The sequence below is a fragment of the Archocentrus centrarchus genome, chromosome 10 (assembly GCF_007364275.1).
Source record: "Archocentrus centrarchus isolate MPI-CPG fArcCen1 chromosome 10, fArcCen1, whole genome shotgun sequence".
NCBI lineage: Eukaryota > Metazoa > Chordata > Actinopteri > Cichliformes > Cichlidae > Archocentrus > Archocentrus centrarchus.
This window is the reverse complement of record NC_044355.1, coordinates 16,036,902-16,063,982: the sequence shown is the minus strand read 5'-3', so window position 1 is coordinate 16,063,982 and position 27,081 is coordinate 16,036,902. Positions and strand designations below refer to the sequence as shown.

Genomic DNA, 27,081 nt, shown 5'->3' with positions numbered 1-27,081 from the left:
GTACATCCATGTATAGCAAAATAAAAGTTTATACATTTTCATATTCCATCTGCCTTGGTAGTCTTTAATGTCATTAATGCATGTGAACATTCACTGAACGTTTACAGCAGCGTTCATGGGATGTTGTCTGAATGTTCAATGCTAGCTGGGAAGCCACTGCACAGGAGAGGATGATGGTGTGACAGACTTTTTGTTACAGTGAATTAGACTGAAAACTGAGTATGCTTTTCAATGAAAATAATGCTTGTGGTGTCACCAAAATCAAGATATAGCCTTTGTTTATCTCCCTCAGTCCACTAAAGTTCAGGGTTCACAAAAAACTCCATGACAATGGCGCACAGACAGAAGCTCACAGACAGAAGCTCACAGCCTTATTGGAAAAAGGGACAAAAGCTGAAAACTTCCAAAAATATATTTCCAACTAGATAATTCAAATTTATAAATTAGAATGATTTCTTGTGAGATTAGTCTTGTTTGAATGCTTCGCTGTAGAAATAAAAATATGTTGGTTACAACTTGGGAGGGGTAGACCACTGGTGAGTATTGGTGACCACTGGTGAGTACTGATAAAGATGCTGTCAAACAAAGACTGACTGTTATAGTGGAAGACAACGGGCAGCCCTCTCGTTCAGCTACAATCATTGTTAACATGGCGTGGCGGACAGCTTCCCTGAAGTGCTGTTGGAGTTCACTGACTTGACAGAAAACAAGAAGTACAATGACAACCTGACTTTTTACTTAGTCTTGGCTCTGGCTGTAGTTTCTTTCCTCTTCATCACCTGTTTAGTGGTTATTATATCAGTCAAAATCTACAGGTGGAGACAGTCTCGCATCCTGTATCACTCCAACCTCCCTGTCATTCCATATTATCCACCATGTTACTCAGGCACTTTGGGGACAGGGACTCTCCCTCATGTGTACAATTACGAGGTGTGCAGGACGACTGACTCCAGAAAGAGTGACTGTAAGTTTGGCATAGCTGGTAGTCAGAACGTGCTGATAATGGACCCCAGTTCTACAGGGACAATGCAGCAGATACAGAGTGAAAAGAGCATCCTGGATGAACCAGATTCTCCTCTAGAGGTCAGTTGTAAGTGGCTTCAAGGTTCTGTTTTTTTTTTTTAACTTATTCTGCCGGGTCGTGTGATACTAGGGATGTGCCGATCCGATATTCAGTATCGGTATCGGTCTGATCCTGACCTAAATTACAGGATCGGATATCGGAAAGAAATAAAAAATGAAATCCGATCTGATCCAGCTAATGTGAGCGTTCGCTAATGTGAGCGTTCGCTAATGTGAGCGTGTCACTCACGTTAGCTGCATTACAGTTCTCCATCATCTTCTTCTTCTTGTGGGTTTGAGGATGACCAAACTAGTTTAGAGCTGCATTACCGCCACCTACTGGAATGGAGTGGGGATCCGGAGTTGGTAAACAACCCCCTCAGTTCTTCATCACTGTCACGGATTTCCTGTGACATGATCATCGCTGACATGTTTTTCCACGCCTCCACCGCTCTCTACCGTGTTTGTGTTGTGCTCCCAGTGCTGAGAATTTCGGCTCTTGTTTTTTCTCTACTTCAGCTCCCAGTTTAACCGCAGTTTGCTAGCGAGCGCCGCCATTAGTACTAGCGATCGTCTGGTACCGGAAGGACCCCTTCCCCATCAAAATATTTTTTATACGTTAATCCCTGATTAGTGACTAAATATAGACCTGCAGTAGAAACGTTTTTAGGAGAATGCTTGTGAATATAAAGCATTACAAGATTAAGCTCACGCAGTCACCAGTTTTTCAACATAAACACTGATAACACAACAACAGCAGTCAGCTCAGATGAAGCAGAAGGAAATATTTTTCTAAATGAAGCTTCTTCCCCTCTAACCACCATTAAACCTTTACTGGGAAACAGCTGGAGGTCCTTGTCAACCACCTGATCAGTAAGTGAAGAAAAGTAGCTGCTCCATCCACCCTGTTTATTTCACATAGGGAAAAACTGCAGTACAGAAGTTAAAATTTGCAGATGAACTGTTAATGTGAAAAAAGTATTTCTTATCCAGTTACTCAGGTAATCGATGGAATAATCAGTAGAATACTCGATTACTAAAATAATCGATAGTTGCAGCCCTAATGAAATTTGCAACATACCATAAGCCAATGCATCACCTTCTCACAAAGGAGCAAGAGGATTCAGGTGATAGAGCGATTGTTGTAAGTAAGTAAAGTTTATTTAGATTGGGCTTTTCACAGACAAAAAAAAGCACAAAGCGCTGTACAATAATTAAAACACAATATCAAAAAAAAAGATAAAACACCATGTTAAAAACATATTAATATTACCATATTAAAATAAAAAGAATAAAAATACAATCAACAGAAAGCCTGGTTAAACAGAAACGTTTTCAACTGTTTTTTAAAAGATGCCACTGCGTCAGCTAAATGGAGCTGGAGTGGTAAACAGTTCCAGAGCTTTGGCGCCACTGCCTGAAAATCTCTGTCCCCTCTGGTCCTTAGTCTTGTACGTGGGACAACTGAATTGACTTACGCTAAATGTATCCAGGTATTTAAAAACAATAGTTCTTTTTGTTTTTGTTTTTTTTAATGATTGGATTTGTATCAGTATCAGCAGATATCCAAATGTAAAATATCGGTATCGGTATCGGACATAAAATAATGGTATCATGCCATCCCTATGTGATATTAATATTTTTCCCGGCAATTTACAATTTCTAAGGCACTTTTTTGTCTTTTTGTTTTTGCTTTGTGCAATAATATGGGCTTCGAGAACCTTTTCATAGCAAAAACTCAGTTTACTCACAAAGCGTTCTGAAGCTGAGACATCTGGTATTGTTTCTGTATTAAATATTGCTATACAATTAAAACGAAAAAAAAAAAAACAAACCGAAAAAACACATCTGTTTGAGATGTTTAGGTATTCTTTTCATCTGCATCAGTCTTTTCATGCATTAATGTTTTTTAGTTGTGGTGTGAGACTCGTTAATGACCATTAACTGAATGATCACCTGACTTTTTTAAATTTTATTATTATTTGTTTATTTATTTTGACAATTACTTAAGGAGTTTCACCAAAAAATTATATTTGCTTTGTTTAATTTGGTTAATCTGTTTTCTCGTAGTAGAAACACGGCTAATGATTTTAGTAATGATTGCCCTCTAAGACCTTTTTGTTATTTCAGCACCATGAACAGCGACATTAAAAATTGTCATATTTTTCTATCCTCACCATCCCTAATTATGTTTCTCGTTAGGTACTTATACATTTTTTAATACACGTTTATACTTGTAGTAGTAGTAGTTGTTGTTGTTGTACTAGTAGTTATTTCTTTTTGCTAATTTGGTTCTTGTCTTAAGTGACAACATTTTTTGACTCATAATTAAATTGAAAGAAAGAAAGAAAGAAAGAAAGAAAGAAAGAAACGTTGACCATAAACTGTATTGACGTGTGGAATCCGTGTTTCCAAAGGGGAATATGTTTTTCGTCTTCTTCTACTTTTTTAGAGTTATTTCATTAAAATATTGCGTGTTTGACTTTCATAATAGCAAGTCTTATAAATATTTTCTTTTTTGGTGGTTTTCTGCAATTTTGTGTTATGAACTCTTAGGGCCGCTGTTGAACAGTGTTGACGGCTGAGGGTAGGGCTGTAGCAGCACAGCGCCTCCCATGTACAGCCACATAATGAGGACAGGGCACACCGACAACAAGCGGACATTCTGGATGTGTGGAATGCAAGATAACAAAGCGAAAAATCATTGAGACTTTTCGTTCTCTTGTGAAGAATGCAAAACTACATGGTTGATGTTTGACTCTGGAATTTCTTTCATTTAAGGGGATATATATTCGGATTGTAGAATCTGGCTGAAAAACTACTACGGTAGAACAATGAAAGGGCCTGCGCTGTTGTGTTTTGCTCTCCTTTCCTTTGGCTCGGTAACTGGACAAGTCAGCTACACAATACCAGAAGAAATGACCAAAGGATCGTTAGTCGGTAATATAGCACAGGATCTGGGTTTACAAATCAAACGTCTGACTTCAGGTAAGGCTCGAATTTATACCCGAGACAGCGACCAGTACATCGAGCTGAACAGAGAAAAAGGAGTCCTCCTCGTTAAAGAGACGATCGACAGAGAAGCGCTATGCAGACAGACGACGCCGTGTGCTTTACATTTTCAGATCATTTTGGAGAATCCAATGGAATTTTACAGTGTTACAGTCCAGATCACAGATATCAATGATAATGCACCTAACTTTGACGAAGCCGATATTGAATTTAAAATTAGTGAGTCAGCGGTAATTGGGGCAAAATTTGTTCTAGAAAGGGCTGTGGATCATGATGTTGGCGTGAACGATCTTCAAAGATACGAACTGAAACCAACCGACAATTTTGTTCTTAAAATGCATAATAATGCTGACGGAAACAAAAACGTTGAGATGGTACTACAGAATCCTTTAGACAGAGAGAAACAAGAACAGATATCTCTCATCCTAACCGCTGTAGATGGAGGAGAGCCTCAGAGGTCAGGAACAATGCAGATTCTCATTACAGTTTTAGACGCTAATGATAATGCTCCAGTTTTTACACAGCAAACATACAAAGCTACAGTCACTGAGAATTCACCTGCAGGAACTGTTGTTGCTACTGTTACAGCCTCAGATGCAGATCAAGGCTCGAACAGTAAAATAACATATTCTATCACAAACAAATTAGTTGCCGTCAGGAACGTCTTTACAATAAACAAGGAGACCGGTGAAGTGACTTTAACTGGAAATATTGACTTTGAGGAGTCACAAAAATTTCAAATAAATCTACGTGCTAGTGATGAGGGAGGACTAACAGACTCTTGTAAGTTGGTTGTTGATGTTCAGGATGTAAATGACAACAAACCAGAAATTAACATAATGTCAAAGTCAACTGTGATATCAGAAGATGCTAACCTCAGTACGGTTGTAACAATGATAAACATTGAAGACAAAGACACCGGTGAAAGCGGAAAAGTTCATTGCTCAGTTAGCGACAGTGTACCTTTCATTTTAAAATCATCAACAAGTAATTTCTATAGCTTGGTAACAGACAGTGATTTAGACAGAGAAAGAGCCTCTGAATATAATATCACCATGACCTGCTCTGATGAGGGAGTGCCCTCCCTCTCCAGTAGCGTCACTCTCACCTTACAGATCTCAGATGTGAATGACAACGCGCCTGTATTTGAGAGGACCTCATATGAGGCCTACATTATAGAAAACAATACACCAGACATCTCTGTTTTCACAGTGAAAGCCAGAGACGCTGACTGGAACCAGAATGCCCGAGTTTCTTACATACTGGAGGACTCCTCCATTAACGGAGTGCCAGTGTCCTCATATGTGTCCGTTAGTGCTGATAGTGGAGTCATCCATGCAGTGCGCTCTTTTGATTATGAGCAGATCAAAGATTTCCAGTTCCGCGTCAAAGCGCAGGACGGAGGCTCTCCTCCACTCAGCAGCAACGTGACCGTGAAAATAATGGTCCAAGACGAGAATGACAACCCACCTCAGGTTCTGTACCCAGTCCAGACTAGTGGCTCTCTGGTAGCTGAAATGGTGCCTCGTTCAGCAGATGTGGGGTATCTGGTGACGAAAGTGGTAGCTGTTGATGTGGACTCTGGACAGAATGCCTGGCTCTACTATAAACTGCAGAAAGCCACAGACAGGGCGCTGTTTGAAGTGGGCTTACAGAATGGAGAAATAAGAACAATCCGCCAAATCACCGATAAAGATGCTGTCAAACAAAGACTGACTGTTATAGTGGAGGACAACGGGCAGCCCTCTCGTTCGGCTACAGTCATTGTAAACGTGGCGGTGGCGGACAGCTTCCCTGAAGTGCTGTCGGAGTTCACTGACTTCACGCATGACAAGGAGTACAATGACAACCTGACGTTTTACTTAGTCTTGGCTCTGGCTGTAGTTTCCTTCCTCTTCATCACCTGTTTAGTGGTTATTATATCAGTGAAAGTCTACAGGTGGAGACAGTCTCGCATCCTGTATCACTCCAGCCTGCCTGTCATTCCATATTATCCACCACGTTACTCAGACACTTTGGGGACAGGGACTCTGCCCCATGTGTACAATTACGAGGTGTGTAGGACGACTGACTCCAGAAAGAGTGACTGTAAGTTCGGCAGAGCTGGTAGTCAGAACGTGCTGATAATGGACCCCAGTTCTACAGGGACGATGCAGCGGATACAGAGTGAAAAGAGCATCCTGGATGAACCAGACTCTCCTCTAGAGGTTAGACTGCCCTAACATTGTTTCTGCATTCTAATGCTAATATCAGATTGTATTCAGGACAGGTCATATGTAATATCACTTAAAAATAGACATACGATCTTAAATACCTTCAAGTTTCAATCACTTATGTCTCCATCGCAAACTGTGCTGTTGATCGTCTTGCAAATTTCCCACTGACAACGTGCTTTTTTCTGATTTTATATTTTCCCAAGGACAATTACATATCTTTCATGCGTTAACTTAACTTCGTATTTTCTTGAAAAGTTTTAGTGATTCATTTCAGTACGCACTTCTCCTTACCTTTGTATGTTTTGTTACTGATTTAGAACATAGTGACTTTTCAGTAAAATTATTATGGTTCATTTTTTTTCACATTAGTAACGGAGATCAGTCTTTCGTTTGTAATTATTTTATAGATTATGTTTTAATTATAGCACATGAATGCGCCCAGTCTAAAAGGATTTGTTTCCTGGTTCCTACCGCTAATCAGATATTGTCCATTTCAGAACGCTGGACAGCAACAGTTAGTGTATCACCTTCTCCTCCTCCCCTTAGTGTTTCCACATGTCGCGAGTGTTGTTTGTACATCATTCAGCATGGATTAAATATTTTTAAACATTATAACCAGTATAACCTGCCTTTTTTTGTTTGTTTGTTTGTTTTTTGTTTTGTTTTTGTTTTGTTTTTTACTCAGTGCTCTTAAATTATTTTTTTCTGCTTATGTGTCCAGAGAGCATTTCAGGTTAAAGTGACTTTAAAATGTCTCTATAACATGCAGCCAGATGATTGAATGTTATCCGTATTTTTTGAGAATTAGTTCATGTTTCCATTGTTTCTATAAAACTATCATAGTGACTTTCAGAAAAAAAAAGTCCTTCATGTTGGCTGTTTGCAGTTTTGTAATATGAACTCTTAGGGCCGCTGTTGACCACATTGTAAAGAACTGACAGTAGGGTTATAACAACACCTCCCATGTAACATCGGCGTAATGAAGAAAGAGCAGAACGACAAAGAAGGGCCACTCCAGACATGCACAGCATTTGGAAAAAACGCGTCGAACTTTGTGATACATTTTCTCAGGTGTGGATTATAAAGGCGCGAAATTACTTTTAATGTTAAAAACGGATTCGTTTTATGGGATGTTAATACAGTGAACGCCTATGGAAAAATCGCATACAACAATGGCAAGGCAAGCACTGCTGTTTATCTGTATCCTCTCCGTCGGCTCGGTCCTAGGCCAAGTCAGCTACACAATACCAGAAGAAATGACCAAAGGATCGTTAGTCGGTAATATAGCACAGGATTTGGGATTAAAGATCAAACGTTTGACTTCAGGTAAGGCTCAAATTTATACCCGAGACAACGACCAGTACATTGAGCTGAACAGAGAAAGAGGAGTCCTCCTCGTTAAAGAGAGGATCGACAGAGAATCGCTATGCAGACAGACGACGCCGTGTGCTTTACATTTTCAGATCATTTTGGAGAATCCAATGGAATTTTACAGTGTTACAGTTCAAATCACAGATATTAATGATAATGCACCTACTTTTAAAAAAAGTGAAAAAAAATTCAAGATTAGCGAGTCAACGCACATCGGGGCAAGGTTAGTCCTGGAAAGGGCTGTGGATCTTGATGTTGGAATAAATAGTGTTCAGGGATATGAATTGAAACCGACCGATAATTTTGCTCTGAAAATGCACAGTAACGCAGATGGAGATAAAAACTTTGAGATGGTTTTACAGAAGCCTTTAGACAGAGAGAAACAAGAGCTGATATCTCTCGTGTTAACCGTTGTTGATGGAGGAGAGCCACAGATGTCAGGAACAATGCAGATTCTCGTTACAGTTTTAGACGCTAATGATAATGCTCCAGTTTTTACACAGCAAACATACAAAGCTACAGTCACTGAGAATTCACCTGCAGGAACTGTTGTTACTACTGTGACAGCCTCAGATGCAGATCAAGGCTCTAACAGTAAAATAACATATTCAATCACGAATGCAGCAGATGATGAAAGTAAAGTATTTGAGATTAATTCGGAAAATGGGGAAGTTGTACTAACTGGAAAAATTGATTTTGAAGAATCAAGAAACTATCAAATATATTTGCTTGCTAGTGATGAGGGAGGACTCACGGATTCGTGCAAATTAATTGTCGATGTGCAAGATGTAAACGACAACAAACCAGAAATTAACATAATGTCAAAGTCGACTGTGATATCAGAGGATGCTAAACTCAATACAATCGTTACAATGATAAATACTGAAGACAAAGACTCGGGGGAGAACGGAAAAGTGCAGTGTCTTGTGAACGATAACGTACCTTTCAGTTTAAGAGCATCATCAAATAATTTTTATAACTTACTGACAGACAGCGATTTAGACAGAGAGAGGGCCTCTCAGTATAATATCACTATTACGTGCTCTGATGAGGGACTGCCCTCCCTCACCAGCAGCGTCACAATAACCTTACAAATCTCAGATGTGAATGACAACGCGCCTGTCTTTGAGAGGACCTCATATGAGGCCTACATTGTAGAAAACAACACACCAGGTCTCTCTATATTCACAGTGAAAGCCACAGACGCCGACTGGAACCAGAATGCCCGCGTTTCTTACATACTGGAGGACTCCTCCATTAACGGAGTGCCAGTGTCCTCATATGTGTCCGTTAGTGCTGATAGTGGAGTCATCCATGCAGTGCGCTCGTTTGACTATGAGCAGATCAAAGATTTCCAGTTCCGCGTCAAAGCGCAGGACGGAGGCTCTCCTCCACTCAGCAGCAACGTGACTGTAAAAATAATTATTCAAGACCAGAACGACAACCCACCTCAGGTTCTGTACCCAGTCCAGACTGGTGGCTCTCTGGTGGCTGAAATGGTGCCTCGCTCAGCAGATGTGGGCTATCTGGTGACGAAAGTGGTGGCTGTTGATGTGGACTCTGGACAGAACGCCTGGCTCTCCTATAAACTGCAGAAAGCCACAGACAGGGTGCTGTTTGAAGTGGGCTTACAGAATGGAGAAATAAGAACTATCCGCCAAATCACCGATAAAGATGCTGTCAAACAAAGACTGACTGTTATAGTGGAGGACAACGGGGAGCCCCCTCGTTCGGCTACAGTCATTGTTAATGTGGCGGTGGCGGACAGCTTCCCTGAAGTGCTGTCGGAGTTCACTGACTTCACGCATGACAAGGAGTACAATGACAACCTGACGTTTTACTTAGTCTTGGCTCTGGCTGTAGTTTCCTTCCTCTTCATCACGTGTTTAGTGGTTATTATATCAGTGAAAGTCTACAGGTGGAGACAGTCTCGCATCCTGTATCACTCCAGCCTCCCTGTGATTCCATATTATCCACCACGTTACTCAGACACTCTGGGGACTGGGACTCTCCCCCATGTGTACAATTACGAGGTGTGCAGGACGACTGACTCCAGAAAGAGTGACTGTAAGTTCGGCAGAGCTGGTAGTCAGAACGTGCTGATATTGGACCCCAGTTCTACAGGGACGATGCAGCGGATACAGAGTGAAAAGAGCATCCTGGATGAACCAGACTCTCCTCTAGAGGTCAGTCCTTGAATTATAAAGAATAAATAATATTATTTTCCCCCCCATCCCCCAAAATTGTTTGTCTCAATTTGCGTTTCTGCGTTGAAAATCGTTTTAGTTTAATAGATGCTTTTCAGGACCACAGACAGCGAGGAACACATCTTCCCTGAACGATGGATGCATGATTTATATTACATTTTAGTAATTTCCTTTACTGTAGCACACTGGCGCACTCTTGATATAACTTGCAGTTATTATCTAGCGTCCTTGTTTGTGACTTTTTTGTGTGTCTGTGTGTGTGTGTGACATAGTGGTGCAGTTTTACCGCCTATGAAACATAATAAAAGACGTACCTTGTGGAGACGAACCCTCGTACGGCGGTCTTGATTTAAACACATTTACCTTATTTCTCCTTCCATTTTATTTATTTATTTTTTTTGTAATTCCTCAATTTATCTGAATTATCTGCGAAGGATTATCTTTAACAGTATTATTTTTACAATCCTCAAACATTTCTTTAACTTTGCATTGATTTTGCTCTGTAATGTTCCAATTTAGTGCAGTGTCATGTTTTGCACTCTTAGGGACGCTGTTGGCCAGTGTGTGGTAATTTTACTGCTGAATCCAGCAGTACCTCCCAGATAATTTAGATCGGAGGGAATGCTATCGATACAATGCACACTCCGCGTTCCCTAGAATAATATACCCTTCAGGAACATTGGAGTACACAATATTTTCATCGACATTTCTTGTGGGGCTTCTTCATTCTTGCTGTAGCTGTGTGTGGAGTACAACTGTTTGTTTTTGGATTATTTCACTTCATCGTGATAATAGAGACCCTGCTGGACCGACACAATGAGATGGCAAGTGGTACTGTTTTTCTCGATGCTCTCTCTCTTTTATGTGCTCGGGCAGGTCAGCTATTCTGTTCCAGAGGAAATGTCAAAAGGCTCGTTAGTCGGTAACATAGCGCAAGATTTAGGTTTGGACCTAAAACGGCTGAAAACGGGAAAAGCTCGCTTGCATGTTGGAAACAGCGCTGAATACATTGAGCTGAATAAAGAAAGAGGGCTCCTTCTCATCAAAGAAAGAATAGACAGGGAGGCTTTATGCAAACAAACGACTCCCTGTGCTTTACATTTTCAAATGATTTTGGAGAATCCCATCGAGTTCTATCGCGTTACTGTAGAAATAAAAGATATAAACGATAACGCCCCTATATTCAAAATGAAAGATATGGTATTTGAAATAAGCGAGTCCGCAGTGAAGGGGTCAACATTTATATTAGAGAAAGCATTGGATTCTGACGTTGGAATTAATGGGCTTAAAAGCTACTCCCTTAATCCAACAGATAATTTTGCTTTGAAACTCAACGACAACACTGATGGAGGGACAGAAATAGAGATGGTTTTGGATAAATCTCTTGATCGAGAGAAAGAAGATCATTTGACTCTCACACTAACAGCAGTCGACGGAGGTGAACCACAGCTGTCAGGGACAGTGCAAATTCATATAACTGTATTAGATGTGAACGACAATGCTCCCGTATTTACACAGTCAACGTACAAAAGCAGTTTAATGGAAAATTCTTCGAAAGGAACTCCATTAATTACTGTAACAGCCATCGATAAAGATCAAGGAGCAAATGGTTTGGTAACATATTCGATATCAAATAATATTGAGGGAATTCTGGATTTATTTGAAATACATGAGACGAGCGGAGAGGTACGTTTGATTGGCAATGTAGATTATGAAACATCTAAACATTATCAGCTCAAAATTAAGGCAAAAGATCACGGTGGACTCAGTGGCTCAAGTAAGATTATGTTTGATATTACAGATGTGAATGACAATAGTCCAATAATAGATTTAATGTCAGCTACTCAGTCAGTTCTGGAAGATTCCATCTTAAAAACAGTTGTCGCAGTTATGAACGTGCATGATGCTGACTCAGATGATAACGGAGTAGTTAAGTGTTTTCTGAGTGAAGATGTACCTTTTAATATTGAAAGTACGGCAAATGGTTTTTACAGCATCGTAACAGACAGCGATTTGGACAGAGAGAGAGCCTCTGAGTATAACATAACTGTGACCTGCTCTGATGAGGGACTGCCCTCCCTCTCCAGCAGCGTCACTCTCACTTTACAGATTTCAGATGTAAATGACAACACGCCTGTATTTGAGAGGACCTCATATGAGGCCTACATTGTAGAAAACAACACACCAGGTCTCTCTGTTTTCACAGTGAAAGCCACAGACACTGACTGGAACCAAAATGCCCGCGTTTCTTACATTCTGGAGGACTCCTCCATTAACGGAGTGCCCGTCTCCTCATATGTGTCCGTTAGTGCTGATAGTGGAGTCATCCATGCACTACGCTCTTTTGATTATGAGCAGATCAAAGATTTCCAGTTCCGCGTCAAAGCGCAAGATGGAGGCTCTCCTCCACTCAGCAGTAATGTGACTGTAAAAATAGTGGTCCAGGATCAGAACGACAACCCCCCTCAGGTTCTGTACCCAGTCCAGACTGGTGGCTCTCTGGTAGCTGAAATGGTGCCTCGTTCAGCAGATGTGGGCTATCTGGTGACGAAAGTGGTGGCTGTTGATGTGGACTCTGGACAGAACGCCTGGCTCTCCTACAAACTGCAGAAAGCCACAGACAGGGCGCTGTTTGAAGTGGGCTTACAGAATGGAGAAATCAGAACTATCCGCCAAGTCACTGATAAAGATGCTGTCAAACAAAGACTGACTGTTGTAGTGGAGGACAACGGGCAGCCCTCTCGTTCAGCTACAGTCACTGTTAATGTAGCGGTGGCGGACAGCTTCCCTGAAGTCCTGTCGGAGTTCATTGACTATACACACGACAAGGAGTACAATGACAACCTCACTTTTTACTTAGTCTTGGCTCTGGCTGTAGTTTCCTTCTTATTCATCACCTGTTTAGTGGTTATTATATCAGTCAAAATCTACAGATGGAGACAGTCTCGCATCCTGTATCACTCCAGCCTGCCTGTCATTCCATATTATCCACCACGTTACTCAGACACTCTGGGGACAGGGACTCTCCCCCATGTGTACAATTACGAGGTGTGCAGGACGACTGACTCCAGAAAGAGTGACTGTAAGTTCGGCAGAGCTGGTAGTCAGAACGTGCTGATAATGGACCCCAGTTCTACAGGGACGATGCAGCGGATGCAGAGTGAAAAGAGCATCCTGGATGAACCAGACTCTCTTCTAGAGGTTAGCCTCATGAAATAAGATATTATTTTAGCTGCCTGTTTTATAGTATGCTAATATGGGGATTCTTTGGTCGCTATGCACGTGTGATTTCTTCTATAACTTTCTTCTCTCTTTTCTATCAGTTCAGCCCCTTCTTCTCATTACTTTAAGAGGAGCAACTTTTCATGCTATCATATTTAATGTCTATTTTTGTACATCTTTTTTCTCTCTTTAATTTATCTGAACCTTACAAGGACATCTTAGCTATAGTTTATAATAGTTAGCAAATTCTAGGATATTGTGATAGTAAGAAAATTCGTTTTATTTTTAAAAGATTTATGATTAAAGGTTAAATAGGAAGAGTCTTCATAATCAGCGTCCAGCTCCAGCTCGTTTTAGTCAATATGTTTTGCTGTTGAAAGAAAGAAAGAAAGAAAGAAAGAAAGAAAGAAAGAAAGAATTGCTATTTATTCACAATTTATCAATAATTTGTAAACATCTAAGGTATTTGTAACATTGTATTTTCAGCTTTTGTTTTACTTAACGGTCCACTGGCAATGGACCCACTATGTTGCAATAAAGTGCAACTATCAGATCTGCAAGCACCTTGTTAACAACAAGTTAACTAGTGAACAGAAACTTCGAGCACTGAGGTGAAAAACTCCTGCCAGCTGCTGAAACTGCCATAAGCACCATAATATCTACTGGTGTCTTGTTGTTTGTTTTTGTTTTTGTTTTTTGTTTGTTTGTTTTTTGGCAATATATGAGATTTAAAATACTAAATGAAAACTGATCATCGGTTATTCTGGCACTTGGGTTTAATTTCTTTGACCATGCAGAAAATATCCTGTGCCATGCAGTCTTTGAAATTATTTCTGATTCTTATTTTTTAGTAAAGCAGAATATATACTTAATGAAATAATTAGTACTTTTTGTTTTGTGCTTCTTCTGAAGCTTTCTCCAGCCTGGCACATTTTAAAAGGACCTGGATACTGATATGCATTCATTGATCACAAAAAAACCACTTGGAGGATTATATTTAGAAAAATACAGTTTTTGTACTTCTTTTGAAATCCAAAATTTTTGCATCATTCATAATTGTCATTTTTGGGTCTTGTTTAGTGGCCTAAGTTATTGTACGTTCAACACCAATATCAGATGTCACTTCAGAGAAAGGAAGACTTCAAAAGGCTCAAGTGTAACAGCTAAAGAAACACACCCAGTCATTTCAGTCAAATTATTTGTACAATCCCTTTTAATGTGGATATATTTTGCTTCTGTATCTTTCCGTTGATTTACTGTGCCTTAGAATCTTATGGCATATTGCAATGAAATGTGTGCTTTTATTATTAAAGATGATGACATTCTACAATAATCAAAAATATACCATTCGGGAGATGTCAAGGCAGTTGGTGAGGTTTTCCTCTGCTTCCTTTCCCATTTCAGTTATAATTACACTAGGCAAATATTTCGTTATTGTTATCTGTAATGAATCAAACTCCTATTTATATCTTAATTTTGAACCACCTAGTTGATCGTGCAGTTTTCTGCACTGCACATTTTTGGACTCTCAGGGCCGCTGTTGACTAATGTAGAGAATTTCCCTTCATTTGATACATTCAACACAGAAAGAGACACACATACAGCGCACAAGCGCCGTTGAGAAAGACCGGAGATGTCAGCGCCGCAGTAAATTTATTTCGGGCTCAAGAAACACGGAGATAATCAGTTTTCCTGTGGCACACTTTTTTGTTCACGATAACTTGGCGCTTTGGAGTAAAACGGGCTTTTCTTCTCCAGCTTTTAGCGAAGATAAAATGTCGGGCAGAACAATAAGATGGCAAGTATTGTTGTTTGTCTCGATCTCTTCCCTCAGAACAGTCTTCGGACAGGTCACTTACTCCATTCCCGAGGAAATGTCAAAAGGCTCTGTAGTTGGTAATATAGCGAAGGATTTAGGTATAGAGGTAAAGAGACTGAAGTCGGGTAAAGCACGCATATATATAGAGGACAATGGAGGATACGTCGAGCTGAATAAGGACAGAGGCGTTCTGCTTATCAAAGAAAGAATCGACAGAGAGACGCTCTGCGGGCAGACGACACCTTGCGCTTTACATCTTCAAATTACGCTTGAAGACCCGATTGAATTCTACACGGTTACTATCGAAATTAATGACATTAACGATAATGCTCCCAGCTTCAAAAAGGATGAAATGAAATTTAGGATTAGTGAGTCGGCTGTGATAGGAGCAAAATTCGTGCTAGAGAGAGCAATGGATCCAGACGTAGGTGTGAACGGATTACAGAGTTATTCCTTAAAACCTACAGACAGTTTTAATCTAAAACTCCAAAATCAGCAAGATGGGAGTAAAAAGGTGGAGATGGTGTTGCAGAAACATCTAGACAGAGAGGCGCAAGAGCACTTCTCTTTAATTCTCACAGCTGCTGACGGTGGTGAGCCTCAGCTATCGGGAACAATGCGAGTAGAAATCTCAGTGCTAGATGTAAATGACAATGCCCCAGTATTTACGCAGGAAGTTTATAAGGTCACAATAATGGAGAATGCTGTAAAGGGTACAGTTTTATGTACTGTTACTGCTACAGATGCAGATGAGGGTTCTAATGGGAAAGTTATGTATTCAATAACAAACACGTTAGACGATGTCCCTGTAATGTTTCACATTGCCGAAGAAAGTGGTGAGTTATCCATAACAGGGAACCTGGATTATGAAAAGGCACAAGTCTATGAAATTCATCTACAGGCTAGTGATGATGGAGGGCTGACAGATTCTGCTAAGATTCTTGTTGAGATAACTGATACAAATGATAATCACCCATCTCTTAATATAATGTCTAAAACAAATTCCATATCAGAAAATTCTAGGCCAGAAACTGTCATAACTATATTTAATGTTCAAGATCCAGACTCTGGTGAAAATGGCAAAGTAGCGTGTAATATCGAGGAACGCGTGCCATTTCTGATCAAATCAACATCTAAAAAATTTTTTAGCCTAGTTACAGACAGTGATTTAGATAGAGAGAGAGCCTCTGAGTATAATATCACTGTGACCTGCTCTGATGAGGGAGTGCCCTCCCTCTCCAGCAGCGTCACTCTCACCTTACAGATCTCAGATGTTAATGACAACGCGCCTGTATTTGAGAGGACCTCATATGAGGCCTACATTGTTGAAAACAACACACCAGGTCTCTCTGTATTCACAGTGAAAGCCACAGACACTGACTGGAACCAGAATGCCCGTGTTTCTTACATACTGGAGGACTCCTCCATTAACGGAGTGCCAGTCTCCTCATATGTGTCCATTAGTGCTGATAGTGGAGTCATCCATGCAGTGCGCTCTTTTGACTACGAGCAGATCAAAGATTTCCAATTCTGCGTCAAAGCGCAGGATGGAGGCTCTCCTCCACTCAGCAGTAATGTGACTGTGAAAATAGTGGTCCAGGATCAGAACGACAATCCACCTCAGGTTCTGTACCCAGTCCAGACTAGTGGCTCTCTGGTGGCTGAAATGGTGCCTCGTTCAGCAGATGTGGGCTATCTGGTGACGAAAGTGGTGGCTGTTGATGTGGATTCTGGACAGAACGCCTGGCTCTCCTATAAACTGCAGAAAGCCACAGACAGGGCGCTGTTTGAAGTGGGCTTACAGAATGGAGAAATAAGAACTATCCGCCAAGTCACTGATAAAGATGCTATGAAACAAAGACTGACTGTTATAGTGGAGGACAACGGGCAGCCCTCTCGTTCAACTACGGTCATTGTTAACGTGGCGGTGGCGGACAGCTTCCCAGAAGTGCTGTCAGAGTTCACTGACTATATACAAGATAAGGAGTACAATGACAACCTGACTTTTTTCTTAGTCTTGGCTCTGGCTGTAGTTTCCTTTCTCTTCATCACCTGTTTAGTGGTTATTATATCAGTCAAAGTCTACAGGTGGAGACAGTCTCGCATCCTGTACCACTCAAGCCTCCCTGTCATTCCATATTATCCACCACGTTACTCAGACACTTTGGGGACAGGGACTCTCCCCCATGTGTACAATTACGAGGTGTGCAGGACGACTGACTCCAGAAAGAGTGACTGTAAGTTCGGCAGAGCTGGTAGTCAGAACGTGCTGATAATGGACCCCAGTTCAACAGGGACGATGCAGCGGATACAAAGTGAAAAGATCATCCTGGATGAACCAGACTCTCCTGTAGAGGTTAGTCCTTCTGTTTTAATGTATAAATATTTCTTGTGGTTTTGGGGGGGGTCTCAATTTTCGTATCTGCGTTCAACCTCATTTTAGTGTAGGAGATCCTTTTCAGAACCACAGACATCAAATAAAACATCCTCCCTGAGCCATGCGTGCAGGATTTACAAGTCTCAGTAATTTATTTTCCTATGACACACTGGTGCACTCTGCAGTTATTTTTTTAGCCTGTTTGTGATTTTTTTGTTGTGTGGTGGTACAGTTTTATCTACTCCACGAAACATAAATGTCGTAAATTGTGAAGAATAGCCCACGTACATTTCTTTTCATTTGAAGTATTTATCACTTTTCCTTTTTGAACTCATTGTGATTCAGTAATTTTTTAAAATATTCCTGGAAGAATTGTGTTCCACAGTACTATTTTTACAATCCTCAAACATTTCTTTTACTTTCCATGGACTTTCCTCCGTAATAATACAATTTCGTGTAGTGTCATGTTTTGCACTCTTAGGGACGCTGTTGACCAGTGTGTGGTAGTTTTACTGCTGAATCCAGCAGCACCTCCAAGATCATTTAGATCGGAGGTAATGTTGTCGATACAATGCACACTCCGCGTTCCTGAGAATAATATAGCCTACACGAACATTGGAGTAGTCGATACTTTGATTGACATTTTTTTAGAATTCTTCATTCTTGCTGTAGCTGTGTGTGGAGTACAACTGTTTGTTTTTGGATTATTTCAATTCATCGTGATAATAGAGACCCTGCTGGACCGACACAATGAGATGGCAAGTGGTACTGTTTTTCTCGATGCTCTCTCTCTTTTATGTGCTCGGGCAGGTTAGCTATTCTATTCCAGAGGAAATGTCAAAAGGCTCGTTAGTCGGTAACATAGCGCAAGATTTAGGTTTGGACCTAAAACGGCTGAAAACGGGAAAAGCTCGCTTGCATGTTGGAAACAGCGCTGAATACATTGAGCTGAATAAAGAAAGAGGGCTCCTTCTCATCAAAGAAAGAATAGACAGGGAGGCTTTATGCAAACAAACGACTCCCTGTGCTTTACATTTTCAAATGATTTTGGAAAATCCCATCGAGTTCTATCGTATTACTGTAGAAATTAAAGATATAAACGATAACGCCCCTATATTCAAAATGAACAATGTGTTATTTGAAATAAGCGAGTCCGCTGTGAAGGGGTCAAAATTTATATTAGAGAAAGCATTGGATTCTGACGTTGGAATTAATGGGCTTAAAAGCTACTCCCTTAATCCAACAGATAATTTTGCTTTGAAACTCAACGACAACACTGATGGAGGGACAGAAGTAGAGATGGTTTTGGAGAAACCTCTTGATCGAGAGAACGAGGATAATCTGTCTCTCACACTAACAGCAGTCGACGGAGGTGAACCGCAGCTGTCAGGGACAGTGCAAATTCATGTAACTGTATTAGATGTGAACGACAATGCTCCCGTATTTACACAGTCAACGTACAAAAGCAGTTTAATGGAAAATTCTCCGAAAGGAACTCTGTTAATTACGGTAACAGCCATCGATAAAGATCAAGGAGCAAATGGTTTGGTAACATATTCGATATCAAATAATATTGATGGAATTCTGGATTTATTTGAAATACACGAGACAAGCGGAGAGGTACGTTTGATTGGCAATGTAGATTATGAAACATCTAAACATTATCAGCTCAATATTAAAGCAAAAGATCACGGTGGACTCACTGACTCGTGTAGGATAATTTTTGATATTACAGATGTGAATGACAATAGACCAGTAGTAGATTTGATGTCAACTACTCACTCAGTTCCGGAAGATTCCACCTTAAAAACAGTTGTCGCAGTTATGAACGTGCATGATGCTGACTCAGATGATAACGGAGCAGTAAAATGTTTTCTGAGTGACGATGTACCTTTTAATATTGAAAGTACGTCAAATGGCTTTTACAGCATGGTGACAGACAGTGATTTAGACAGAGAGAGAGCCTCTGAGTATAATATCACTGTGACCTGCTCTGATGAGGGAGTGCCCTCCCTCTCCAGTAGCGTCACTCTCACCTTACAGATCTCAGACGTGAATGACAACGCGCCTGTCTTTGAGAGGAACTCATGTGAGGCCTACATTGTTGAAAACAACACACCAGGTCTCTCTATATTCACAGTGAAAGCCACAGACGCCGACTGGAACCAGAATGCTCGCGTTTCTTACATACTGGAGGACTCTGTCGTAAACGGAGTGCCAGTCTCCTCATATGTGTCCGTTAGTGCTGATAGTGGAATCATCCATGCACTACGCTCTTTTGATTACGAGCAGATCAAAGATTTCCAGTTCCGTGTCAAAGCGCAGGACGGAGGTTCTCCTCCACTCAGCAGCAATGTGACTGTAAAAATAATGATTCAGGATCAGAACGACAACCCCCCTCAGGTTCTGTACCCAGTCCAGACGGGTGGCTCTCTGGTAGCTGAAATGGTGCCTCGTTCAGCAGATGTGGGCTATCTGGTGACCAAAGTGGTGGCTGTTGATGTGGATTCTGGACAGAACGCCTGGCTCTCCTATAAACTGCAGAAAGCCACAGACAGGGCGCTGTTTGAAGTGGATTTACAGAATGGAGAAATAAGAACTATCCGCCAAGTCACTGATAAAGATGCTGTCAAACAAAGACTGACTGTTATAGTGGAGGACAACGGGCAGCCCTCTCGTTCAGCTACAGTCATTATTAACGTGGCGGTGGCGGACAGTTTTCCTGAAGTGCTGTCGGAGTTCACTGACTATACACACGACAAGGAGTACAATGACAACCTGACTTTTTACTTAGTCTTGGCTCTGGCTGTTGTGTCCTTCCTCTTCATCACCTGTTTAGTGGTTATTATATCAGTGAAAGTCTACAGGTGGAGACAGTCTCGCATCCTGTATCACTCCAGCCTCCCTGTCATTCCATATTATCCACCACGTTACTCAGACACTCTGGGGACTGGGACTCTCCCCCATGTGTACAATTACGAGGTGTGCAGGACGACTGACTCCAGAAAGAGTGACTGTAAGTTCGGCAGAGCTGGTAGTCAGAACGTGCTGATAATGGACCCCAGTTCTACAGGGACGATGCAGCAGATACAGATTGAAAAGAGCATCCTGGATGAACCAGACTCTCCTCTAGAGGTTTGTCATATGTGTCAATTACATTTAAAATTTCATAGTAACCAGCATCTTTTAGCGTTGATGCATTGGAAATATATATATCAACCACAACTTGTACATTCAGCACCACAGACAGCGACACTCCAGTTTTTATTTATTATTATTATTATTTCTTGACTTAATTTATTTTATTCATCTCAACTATAATTCAAAATATATTGATTTTGCAGTTGCATCCTTTAATTTTTTACTAAGTGGTTTCAATACATAATGAACCTGTATATGATGTAAACTACAGATATGCTAAAATGTCTAAATTTTGGCTGCTCGAAATGTATATCATTTTTTTCTAGCGTGGCTTTACACTGAACCAATTTCTTTCAATAATAAATGTAGTTTGTATTTTCAGCTCAAAGGGTCGCTGTTAGCAAGGGTGTTGCGATGTGGTTTGATGATTTTTTCTTTCTCTGCCCTCCCTCGTGTCAAAAATTCGACATTCTGACAGAAACGCAGTTTGCTTTCATAAGAAGAACTGCGAGGAATTATAGAGCTGTACATGCGATTTAAATTCTTATACTTGGAGTGCGATTGATTTTTTTCTCCTGTCTTCACATTTTCCACATCACAAATGGTTCTATTTTTAGTGGAGAAGGAATGGAAATCAGATCGGGTAGAACAATGAGACGGCAAGTACTGTGGTTTATCTCGGTCCTATATCTCAAATACGTCCTCGGGCAGGTCAGCTACTCCATTCCCGAAGAAATGGCCAAAGGCTCTTTAGTTGGTAACATAGCGCATGATTTAGGTTTAGATCTTAAAAGGCTGAAATCAGGCAAAGCTCGTGTCTACACGGGCGGCAGTGTAGAATACATCGGGCTGAATAAAGAAAGGGGGGTCCTCCTTGTCAAAGAGCGCATAGACAGAGAGGCTTTATGCGGAGAGACGACGCCTTGCGCTTTAAATTTCCAGTTAATTCTGGAAAATCCAATGGAACTGTTTCGTGTAACAGTAGAGGTTACCGACATAAATGACAATACCCCTACTTTTACAAATGCAGAGAAACGTTTTGAAATTAGCGAGTCCGCTGTGATAGGATCGAAATTCGTTTTGGAGAGAGCAGTGGATTCCGACATTGGGATGAATGGTTTACAACAGTACTCACTTGCTCCAACTGATCATTTCGTATTAAAACTAGAAAGTCAGGCAGACGGAAGTAAAAAGGTGGAAATGTTTCTACAGAAGCCTTTAGATCGAGAAAAGAAGGATTATATGTCACTATTGCTAACTGCTGTGGATGGAGGGGAGCCGCAGATGTCAGGTACAATGCAGATATTTGTCAGTGTATTAGATGTAAATGATAATGCACCGACATTCGCCAAACCGATGTATAGAGCAAAACTGAGGGAAAATTCTCCTAAGAATACTCTTGTTTCAACTGTAAGTGCATCTGATAAAGACACTGGCTCAAACGGAGAAGTATCATATATGATATCTACAAGCAAACTTATTTTATCTGAACTGTTTAATATCAATCCAAAGACTGGTGAAATTATCCTTGTCGGTGAAATAGATTATGAAAAAGCAAACACTTATCAGATTGATATTGAAGTTGTAGACAGCGGTGGGCTGTCTGATTCAGCGAAGGTGATAGTTGATGTACTTGATGTAAATGACAATAATCCCCAAATAAATATGGTTTCTAAATCAGAGTCCATGTCAGAGGACTCACCAATAAACACTGTTATTGCTATGTTAAGCATAAATGATCCAGATTCAGGGAATAACGGAAAGGTTGTGTGTAACATAAACGATAATGTTCCATTTAAAATACAGACTACTATAAATGGGTTTTATACCGTAGTTACGGAGGCTGCTTTAGACAGAGAAATTGCATCGCAATATAGTATCACTGTGACCTGCTCTGATGAGGGAGTGCCCTCCCTCTCCAGCAGCGTCACTCTCACCTTACAAGTATCAGATGTTAATGACAACGAACCTGCCTTTGAGAGGACCTCATATGAGGCCTACATTGTAGAAAACAACACACCAGGTCTCTCTATATTCACAGTGAAAGCGACAGACGCCGACTGGAACCAGAATGCCCGCGTTTCATATATACTTGAGGACTCCTCCGTTAACGGAGTGCCAGTCTCCTCATATGTGTCTGTTAGTGCTGATAGTGGAGTCATCCATGCAGTGCGCTCTTTTGATTATGAACAGATCAAAGATTTTCACTTCCGCGTCAAAGCGCAGGATGGAGGTTCTCCTCCACTTAGCAGCAATGTGACTGTAAAAATAAAGATTCAGGACCAGAACGACAACCCCCCTCAGGTTCTGTATCCAGTCCAGACTAGTGGCTCTCTGGTGGCTGAAATGGTGCCTCGTTCAGCAGATGTGGGCTATCTGGTGACTAAAGTGGTGGCTGTTGATGTGGATTCTGGACAGAACGCCTGGCTCTCCTATAAGCTGCAGAAAGCCACAGACAGGGCGCTGTTTGAAGTGGGCTTACAGAATGGAGAAATCAGAACTATCCGCCAAGTCAATGATAAAGATGCTGCCAAACAAAGACTGACTGTTATAGTGGAGGACAACGGGCAGCCCTCTCGTTCAGCTACAGTCACAGTTAACGTGGCGGTGGCGGACAGCTTCCCTGAAGTGCTGTCGGAGTTCACTGACTATACACACAACAAAGAGTACAATGATAGTATAACGTTTTACTTAGTCTTGGCTCTGGCAGTAGTTTCCTTCCTTTTCATCACTTGTTTAGTGGTTATTATATCAGTCAAAATTTACAGGTGGAGACAGTCTCGCATCCTGTATCACTCCAATCTCCCTGTCATTCCATATTATCCACCACGTTACTCAGACACTTTGGGGACTGGGACTCTGCCCCATGTGTACAATTACGAGGTGTGCAGGACGACTGACTCCAGAAAGAGTGACTGTAAGTTCGGCAGAGCTGCTAGTCAGAACGTGCTGATAATGGACCCCAGTTCTACAGGGACGATGCAGCGGATACAGAGTGAAAAGAGCATCCTGGATGAACCAGACTCTCCTCTAGAGGTCAGTTATATGGGATTCAAGTCAGTTGTGAAATGTTAACATTTTTCCTGTAGTACATAGGTTTTTACTAGGAGTCAGTTATTGCTATTCTATTGTCAGCACCATGGACAGAGACACTTGAGTTTTTCCATTGCTTATCACAACGACTGTTTGTTTACATGTAAATGTTCTTGCTAACATGTAAAGATATGTTAGTGTTTGACGTTTATTCATTGTTATAATATTTTACATAAATCGTTTTTGTCTCGTTTTGCTGGCATGCTTTAAATATATTTTTCTTTTTTGCGGGGAACAACTGTAGCTTTAAAGTTCATTATCTATCTATCTATCTATCTATCTATCTATCTATCTATCTATCTATCTATCTATCTATCTATCTATCTATCTATCTATCTATCTATCTATCTATCTATCTATCTATCTATCTATCTATCTATCTATCACAATATTTTAAAGTAACTTAACAGATATCAATATGAGGTAGTATTTCAATTCAGTGTTATACATAAATAATCTACAATGATAGTTATATGTTGAACCGGAATATGAAGGAAAACCTCGCGTTATCTAGCTTTGCATGTGTTGTGTATGATGGACCGTTTTCTCCTGGGACACGTAAAAACAATCGCTCTTCGTGTACAGCAGTTTCTGTTTTTTTTTTTTTTTTTCTCCTGGCATTTTCTGTAGTTCATAATTGTGTACTCTTAGGGCCGCTGTTGGCCAATGTGTTGATATGTCAGGGCACATTTAAAGATAATTCTCCCTCGCCATGATGGTATGCAGAGAGAAGGACAGACGTCGTGTTAAAACGTCGGAGATCACTTCAGCGGATGCCGTTTGAACCCCTTTTTGTAACCGGTGTGAATGATTATGGAGTAATCTTTGTATTTTTTCAACTGTTACAGACATCCGGTAATTGTGGTTAATAATTTGTCCTTTTAATTTTCACGGGGAACATTTCGAACAGAACAATGAAACGGCAAGTACTGTTGTTTTCCTTGGTCTTTTATCTCAGTCCAGTCATCGGCCAAATCAGCTATTCTATCCCTGAGGAGATGCCGAGTGCCTCTTTAGTCGGTAATATTGCCCAGGATTTGGGTTTGGATATAAAACGACTGAAATCGGGAAGAGCTCGCGTTTATACGGGAGACGGTGTGGAATACATTGAACTAAACAGAGAACGAGGAGTCCTTCTTATCAAAGAGAGAATCGACAGAGAAGCGATCTGCAGGCAGACTACGCCTTGTGCTTTACATTTTCAGGTCATTTTAGAGAATCCAATGGAATTTTATAGCATCACAGTGGAGATTATAGACATAAATGACAACCCCCCCACCTTCGAGAAAAATGAAGTCAGTTTTAAAATCAGTGAATCTGCTGTAATCGGAGGAAAATTTGTATTGGACAGAGCAATAGATCTTGATGTTGGCAAAAATGGTCTTCAGAAATATGAGCTTAAACCTACGGATAATTTTGTCCTTAAAATGGACAGTCAAGGTAGTGGATCAGAAAAGGCTGAAATGATTTTACAGAAGCCTCTTGACAGAGAAAAGGATGACTTAATATCGCTAGTTTTAACAGCCTTTGATGGAGGAGACCCGCAGATGTCAGGTACAATTCGCATTTTCATTACGGTATTGGATGTTAATGATAATGCTCCTGTTTTTACGCAGTCCACCTACAGAGCCACTGTTTTTGAAAATGCCCCAGAAGGGACAGTTGTCACCAGCGTTATTGCGTCAGATGCAGATCATGGAACAAATGGTAGAATAAAGTATTCAATTACAAACAGTTTAGATCAAGCACACACTTTGTTTCAGATACACGAAGCTAGCGGAGAAATAAGATTAATTGGAAACATTGATTATGAAAATGCACGAAATTACCATATTAACATACGTGCAAGTGATGATGGTGGACTTACAGATTCATGCAAAGTTATCGTTGAAGTGGTGGACATAAACGACAACAAACCAACCATTAATGTAATGTCAAAATCAAATGTGATATCTGAACACTCTAAACCGAATACTGTTGTTGCGATGATGAACGTTCAAGACCCAGATTCAAATGAAAATGGCCAAGTGCACTGTTTTATCAATGATAACACACCTTTGTTCATTAAGTCGGCTTCTAATAATTTCTACAGTTTAGTGACAGACAGTGATTTAGACAGAGAGAGAGCTTCAGAGTATAACATCACTGTGACCTGCTCTGATGAGGGAGTGCCCTCCCTCTCCAGCAGCGTCACTCTCACCTTACAGATCTCAGATGTTAATGACAACGCGCCTGTCTTTGAGAGGACCTCATATGAGGCCTACATTGTAGAAAACAACACACCAGGTCTCTCTATATTCACAGTGAAAGCCACAGACGCTGACTGGAACCAGAATGCCCGCGTTTCTTACATTCTGGAGGACTCCTCCATTAACGGAGTGCCAGTCTCCTCATATGTGTCCGTTAGTGCTGATAGTGGAGTCATCCATGCAGTGCGCTCTTTTGATTACGAGCAGATCAAAGATTTCCAGTTCCGCGTCAAAGCGCAGGATGGAGGCTCTCCTCCACTCAGCAGCAACGTGACTGTAAAAATAATGATTCAGGATCAGAACGACAACCACCCACAGGTTCTGTATCCAATCCAGACTAGTGGCTCTCTGGTGGCTGAAATGGTGCCTCGTTCAGCAGATGTGGGCTATCTGGTGACCAAAGTGGTGGCTGTTGATGTGGACTCTGGACAGAATGCCTGGCTCTCCTATAAACTGCACAAAGCCACAGACAGGGCGCTGTTTGAAGTCGGCTTACAGAATGGAGAAATAAGAACTATCCGCCAAGTCACTGATAAAGATGCTGCCAAACAAAGACTGACTGTTATAGTGGAGGACAACGGGCAGCCCTCTCGTTCAACTACAGTCACTGTTAACGTGGCGGTGGCGGACAGCTTCCCTGAAGTCCTGTCGGAGTTCACTGACTTTTCAAAAGAAAAGGAGTACAATGACAACCTGACTTTTTACTTAGTCTTGGCTCTGGCTGTAGTTTCCTTCCTCTTCATCACGTGTTTAGTGGTTATTATATCAGTCAAAATCTACAGGTGGAGACAGTCTCGCATCCTGTATCACCCCAGTCTCCCTGTCATTCCATATTATCCACCACGTTACTCAGACACTTTGGGGACAGGGACTCTGCCCCATGTGTACAATTACGAAGTGTGCAGGACGACTGACTCCAGAAAGAGTGACTGTAAGTTCGGCAGAGCTGGTAGTCAGAACGTGCTGATAATGGACCCCAGTTCTACAGGGACGATGCAGCGGATACAGAGTGAAAAGAGCATCCTGGATGAACCAGACTCTCCTCTAGAGGTTGGACTTGCATGCTGATATTTAATAGGTGACGCTTTGGAATCATAGCGCTGTTTTCGATCTATTACCTGACTTTAATCTTGCTCAGTATCTAGGTTCGTTTGTTTCTGTGTTAGTCAGTACAGACAGTTTATATTAGATTCGCTTTTCTTTGTAGTTGTAGCCTTACCACCAGTGAAGATGTTTATATAAAGTCACAGACGTACGAGGTATTAGTTTTAATAATTTTGTTATTGCTGTGGAATACACAGTCAGTTATGTA

General features: G+C 41.0%; 5 protein-coding genes across 33 annotated transcripts in view; all 5 read left to right on the top strand.

The window, feature by feature from the left end:
- Positions 1–27,081, top strand: part of LOC115786625 (protocadherin gamma-C5-like) — a 365,072-nt gene that overhangs the window by 260,720 nt on the left and 77,271 nt on the right. For 2 of the 29 annotated variants that reach the window (XM_030738922.1, XM_030738899.1), the window contains exon 1: positions 18,022–20,421. The exons of 23 other annotated variants lie outside the window; for them this stretch is intronic. In XM_030738922.1, the coding sequence (XP_030594782.1) occupies positions 18,037–20,421 (2,385 nt within the window). In that variant the 5' untranslated portion in view covers positions 18,022–18,036. Of the gene's footprint in view, positions 1–10,494; positions 13,070–14,758; positions 17,266–18,021; positions 20,422–27,081 lie in introns of those variants that run through there. 4 more of the 29 variants (XM_030738896.1, XM_030738921.1, XM_030738891.1 and 1 more) reach the window with 4 other exon arrangements.
- Positions 3,708–6,340, top strand: LOC115786635 (protocadherin gamma-A2-like). Its single transcript, XM_030738931.1, has one exon. It carries the CDS (start codon positions 3,897–3,899, stop codon positions 6,294–6,296), a length of 2,400 nt encoding a protein of 799 aa, XP_030594791.1. The 5' UTR covers positions 3,708–3,896; the 3' UTR covers positions 6,297–6,340.
- LOC115786634 (protocadherin beta-16-like) lies at positions 7,203–9,859 on the top strand. The gene has a single exon (XM_030738929.1). It carries the CDS (start codon positions 7,442–7,444, stop codon positions 9,857–9,859), a length of 2,418 nt encoding a protein of 805 aa, XP_030594789.1. The 5' UTR covers positions 7,203–7,441.
- Positions 20,928–23,502, top strand: LOC115787062 (protocadherin beta-16-like). The gene has a single exon (XM_030739636.1). The coding sequence runs from the start codon at positions 21,055–21,057 to the stop codon at positions 23,500–23,502; it is 2,448 nt and encodes an 815-aa protein (XP_030595496.1). The 5' UTR covers positions 20,928–21,054.
- LOC115787061 (protocadherin beta-16-like) lies at positions 24,285–26,837 on the top strand. Its single transcript, XM_030739635.1, has one exon. It carries the CDS (start codon positions 24,435–24,437, stop codon positions 26,835–26,837), a length of 2,403 nt encoding a protein of 800 aa, XP_030595495.1. The 5' UTR covers positions 24,285–24,434.

What these genes read in the sequence shown, in the direction of transcription:
- LOC115786634 (XM_030738929.1), top strand. Translation starts at nt 7,442, where the DNA reads ATGGAAAAATCGCATACAACAATGGCAAGGCAAGCACTGCTGTTTATC.
- LOC115787062 (XM_030739636.1), top strand. Translation starts at nt 21,055, where the DNA reads ATGGAAATCAGATCGGGTAGAACAATGAGACGGCAAGTACTGTGGTTT.
- LOC115786635 (XM_030738931.1), top strand. Translation starts at nt 3,897, where the DNA reads ATGAAAGGGCCTGCGCTGTTGTGTTTTGCTCTCCTTTCCTTTGGCTCG.
- LOC115787061 (XM_030739635.1), top strand. Translation starts at nt 24,435, where the DNA reads ATGAAACGGCAAGTACTGTTGTTTTCCTTGGTCTTTTATCTCAGTCCA.